Source organism: Physeter macrocephalus, chromosome 11 (genome assembly GCF_002837175.3).
Source record: "Physeter macrocephalus isolate SW-GA chromosome 11, ASM283717v5, whole genome shotgun sequence".
In the NCBI taxonomy this organism is placed as follows: Eukaryota; Metazoa; Chordata; class Mammalia; order Artiodactyla; family Physeteridae; genus Physeter; species Physeter macrocephalus.
In genome coordinates, this window is record NC_041224.1 from 180,824,363 (window position 1) to 180,828,908 (window position 4,546).

The 4,546-nt window shown below is 48.9% G+C and overlaps 2 protein-coding genes across 8 annotated transcripts in view; both read right to left on the reverse strand.

The window, feature by feature from the left end:
* PPP1R13B (protein phosphatase 1 regulatory subunit 13B) overlaps positions 1-4,546 on the reverse strand; it is a 91,738-nt gene that overhangs the window by 39,094 nt on the left and 48,098 nt on the right. For all 7 annotated transcript variants that reach the window (XM_024131016.3, XM_055088746.1, XM_055088747.1 and 4 more), the window contains exon 4: positions 1,807-1,883. In XM_024131016.3, coding sequence (XP_023986784.1) covers positions 1,807-1,883 — 77 coding nt within the window. The remainder of the gene's footprint in view (positions 1-1,806; positions 1,884-4,546) is intronic.
* On the reverse strand, positions 2,694-3,470 carry LOC102986165 (melanoma-associated antigen 10-like). Its single transcript, XM_024131089.1, is given in 1 exon segment — positions 2,694-3,470. A coding segment is annotated over 1 exon segment (777 nt).

The window sequence follows — 4,546 nt, forward strand, 5'->3', positions numbered from 1 at the left end:
AGCCCGCGCGCGCAGCAACGAAGACCCAACACAGCCAAAAAAAAAAAAAGTACAGCTGAAAAAGCTGGAAGGTAGGACAGACGGAGAAAAGGGAGGGGGTGCTAATACCCTCATCTTACAAGAAGGGAGGTCCAGAGACATGGTTTAAAGTTGATCATACAAATATAGAGACTTAAGTATATCATTTAAAGTCACAATGGTAGCCAATAAAAGAAATAAAATCAGAAATCAATAATAGCAAGTTGGAAAATACAGAGGCAAAGTAACTTGCTCAGACTTAACTAGCTAGTTAGAAAGTTCTGAAGCCGTGTCTGAGCACGGGCCCTCCGCACTCCAGGCCTGTGCTTTTTCCAGTGTATAGCTGAGCCAAGCACATGCCAGGGGGTGACCCACCCAAGGCTACACACCTAGTTAGTGGCAGAGCCAGAAAAAGAAACTAATTCTCCAGCCTGAAAATTATTTGGAAAACTTATTACTAAAACTCCCAGAAAAGACCATGGTGAAAATTTCTCATTCTTCCTTCTTCTCTCATTCATTCACTCTCATTCATTCATTTCTGCTCATTCTTTTAACATGTATTTCTTAAAAAGAACCCTTTAGGACTTCCCTGGTGGCACAGTGGATAATACTCAGTGCTCCCAATGCAGCGGGCCAGGTTCAATCCCTGGTCAGGGAACTAGATCCCACACGCATGCCACAGCTAAGGAGCCCATGTGGCACAACTAAGGAGCCTGCAAGCCACAACTAAGGAGCCCACCTGCTGCAACGAAGACTCGGTGCAACCAAATAAAATAAATAAATAAATAAATATTAAAAAAAGAAAAAAAAAAAAGAACCCTTCTACTTAGACAAACTTCCTCACCTATATCAATGTCAGGCCTATTCTCCAACTCTACACCATATGATAAAGGAAGTTCTCTTTCCTGGAGGCACCTATGAAGACTTCAACCCACCAGCCACTTTGTCTTTTAAGACCTGACAGAAGGATCAAGACATCAACACTGAAGATACAAAGCAAGTCTGCCTGCCCATCTCTTAGTCTAGAGACTAGACCATTTGATTCCTGGGGACAGGCCATTGTCATGAGCACAGAGGCACGCAGCTGCTGCTCCAGGACATGCTGTGGGAGGCAACATGTAACGGGCATGGAGGGCACTGCTCTGCTTGAGACCATCCAGTGCATGGGCCATGGCGTGGATTGATAAAACCATTACCACTCAAGTGACTGCCACTTTATAACTTCATAAAAATGTTTGAAATATTCAACAGAAATGACAACTTCTGTGAAAATAAAGGGTAACCTCAGGAAAATGGAGTTGGGAAGCCACAATGGGGAGCTCTCACACACATACCACTAGACACTGGTGCAGATCCCAACAGGAAGAGACGTACAGTGCATCCCCGGAGGAAGTAACACCGCTCTACTGCCACCAGCAGCAGGAAGAACGATCTCCTCCTTGCCTGACAACAATTCAGCCAATGTAAAGCCACCATACTTCAAACTCCCAGCTTCCTCCAACGGACTTTTTGTTGACAGCAGCCCCTCCCAACTTCCCCATCTCCTCTGAAAAAGAGTTTCCTCTTGCCTTAGGGACTGGGATGTGGTTGTCCAGAGCTGCGGGTCCTGAATTGCAATTCTTCACTGCTCCCAAATAAACTTGTTTTGCTGGTAAAATAACTGGCTGTTTTATTGTTTTCGGTTAGCACTACCCCAAAATTAATTCTTTAAAAATAAATTATAACCCCAATTCATTAGTACCTATAAAAAGCAATTAAAATTTTTCAATTTAATTCACTATTACTTACCCCATTTTCAGTGCGTTTTTCGCCAGGTACATTTATTACATTTCTCTGAGTTCTTTGCTCTTGGGTCTGACGGCCACCTAGAGAAATGAAGGCCAAACTTACTAAAAGACATACTAGAAAAACGATATTTTATCATTTCTTCACTTATTCAAATATTTATTGAACACAAGTATAAAATACCAGGCTGGACAACTCAAAAATTAGTACAGTTGAAAAAAATGTCTTATAATCAACCTGTATACATAAAGTTGTTTAAATGAAAATTTTTTCTAATATTCTACTTCAGAATTTTGAAATTGCTTTATATCAAAAAGTTTCTAACACTTAGAAAACGGTCAAGATGGTAAATTTTACGATGTGTGTGTGTGTGTGTGCGCGTGCGTGTGTATATATACATATTTTTAGAATTAACTTTTAATTTTATTTCTCTTTTTCTTGACCCCATCAATTTTATTCTAAAGTTCTTTCTCATTTCCAAGAGATTCATATTCCAATGCCACGTTATCTTGCTCAGGATCACAAAATAACATGGGAATCTTACAATTTGTTTTACAAAATAGCAAAACTCTTGAACTGAACTAGTGCAAATACATGTGTGATCAATGTCATTCACAAACTTAGATACCGAAGCTTATTAAGCCTTCTTTTAAAAGGAACAATATTTGAAGAATTCCTAAAGAAAACAGAGATGAAATTCCATGTCATCATACACAACAGGAACCCAAAGATGGTACACACCGGGTTCCCCCAACTCGCCCGGGCCCTCACTGCTTAGAAGGCTGACCGCTCCCTCTTCAAACTCAGAAAGAAGGATCAGCCCCCGCTTCCTGCCCCACAGGAGAAGCTGCTGGACGTGGTCCTGGAAGAAGCCTGGCTGCTGCTCTGGTTCAGGCCCCCTCTTCCTCATCGCTCACACCCTCTGCACACAGGGATGGGAAGGACCTGGGATCCAATCTTTTGATCCTGAGCAGATGCTCCAGGACCTGCCACTTGCTGGTCTCTGCGTGGGCCCGGGGACCCCACAGGAACTTGTAGCGGGCGGGGTCGCTGTGGGGCACCTGCCGGTACTCCAGGTAGCCCTCCTGCACCCACACTTTGATGAGGAGCTCCCTGGACTCCCCATAGATGCAGTGCTGCTTCCCTGCATACACCCCCATGACGCTCAGTGCTTCCCAGACCTCCTCCTCAGAGGCACATTCACCCTCCAGGAGGATCACGGCCAGGAGCATCACCAGAAGGCCAGCCTTGGGCATGGCGTCCTAGGTGAGGCCCAGGGTGGGGACCAGGACATAGGCGTGCTTGCTGGGGTCCACCTCCTTCACATCCACGCCAAAGACCAGCTGCATGCACTCGCAGGCTTGGCTGAAGACCACAGGGAAGTGGTCCCGATGGTCTTTGAGGACCATATTCAGCATTTCCGCCTTGGTGGTTGGCTCCTTGGCGCGATACTTGAGGAGCAGGAACCCCACCAGGTCAGCCATCATCACATTAAGTGCCTCCTGGGACAAGGACTCGGCCTGGGTTGGGGGGGTATGGACTGGGGAGGAGGAGGACAAGGGGGATGCAGCCTCCTCCCCCGCAGCCCCGAACAGCTGCGCCTCCACTGGGCCCTGGGCCAGGACTGGGTCCTGAAGGTCTGCCTCAGACTGGTGGAGCTCACTCATCTTGACAGGGGCCTGATGGTTGGGGTCAGGCCGCTGACAGGAGTGTGGGCAGGGGTGACAGGTGGGGACCACAGGCAGGTCTTCTTCTGAGGGGTGCTCTCGGGCCTCACAGGGACGCACTTCCTGGGCGGCCTGTCCCCTGCCAACCTCACCTTGACTCCTGGCACTGCCTGGGCCTCCCCTCTGCTCTGTGACCTGAGGACACGGTCCTCAGACCTGGGCCTTCGCCTTCTGGTTCCTGGAGCCCTCTTGGGTTCTGGATGAAATTCTGGCTGGAACAGGCTACCTCCCGGTCAGCTCTGAGCCTCCGATCAGTTGCACCCCGTGCAGAGAGTGACTCTGCGCCCCAGACTGGAGTCTGGGTGGGAGCTGCAGCGCCCCTGACCGCAGCAGAGGGTCCAAGAAGAAGCACACCTTCCAGTGGTGCCTCTTTGCCCACAGCCAGACTTCAGAGTTTCTTCTCCGTTATGTATATTTTACCACAATTAATTTTTATTAAAAATTACAGCTTGGACTTCCCTGGTGGCACAGTGGTTACAAATCCGGCTGCCAATGCAGGGGACATGGGTTCGAGCCCTGCTCCGGGAAGATCCCACATGCGGCGGAGCAACTAAGCCCGTGTGCCACAGCTACTGAGCCTGCGCTCTAGAGCTCGCGAGCCCCAACTACTGAGCCCGCGTGCCACAACTACTGAAGCCCGTGTGCCTAGAGCCCGTGCTCCGCAACAAGAGAAGCCACTGCAATGAGAAGCCTGTGCACTGCAACGAAGAGTAGCCCCCGCTCGCCGCAACTAGAGAAAGCCCGCGCACAGCAACGAAGACCCTACGCAGCCAAAAATAAATACATAAATTTATTTTTTTAAAAAAATCTTGGGCTTCCCTGGTGGCACAGTGGTTGAGCGTCCGCCTGCCGATGCAGGGGACATGGGTTCATGCCCCAGTCTGGGAGGATCCCACATGCCGCGGAGCGGCTGGGCCCGTCAGCCATGGCCGCTGAGCCTGCGCGTCCGGAGCCTGTGCTCCGCAACGAGAGAGGCCACAATGGTGAGAGGCCCGCGTACCACAAAAAAAAAAAAA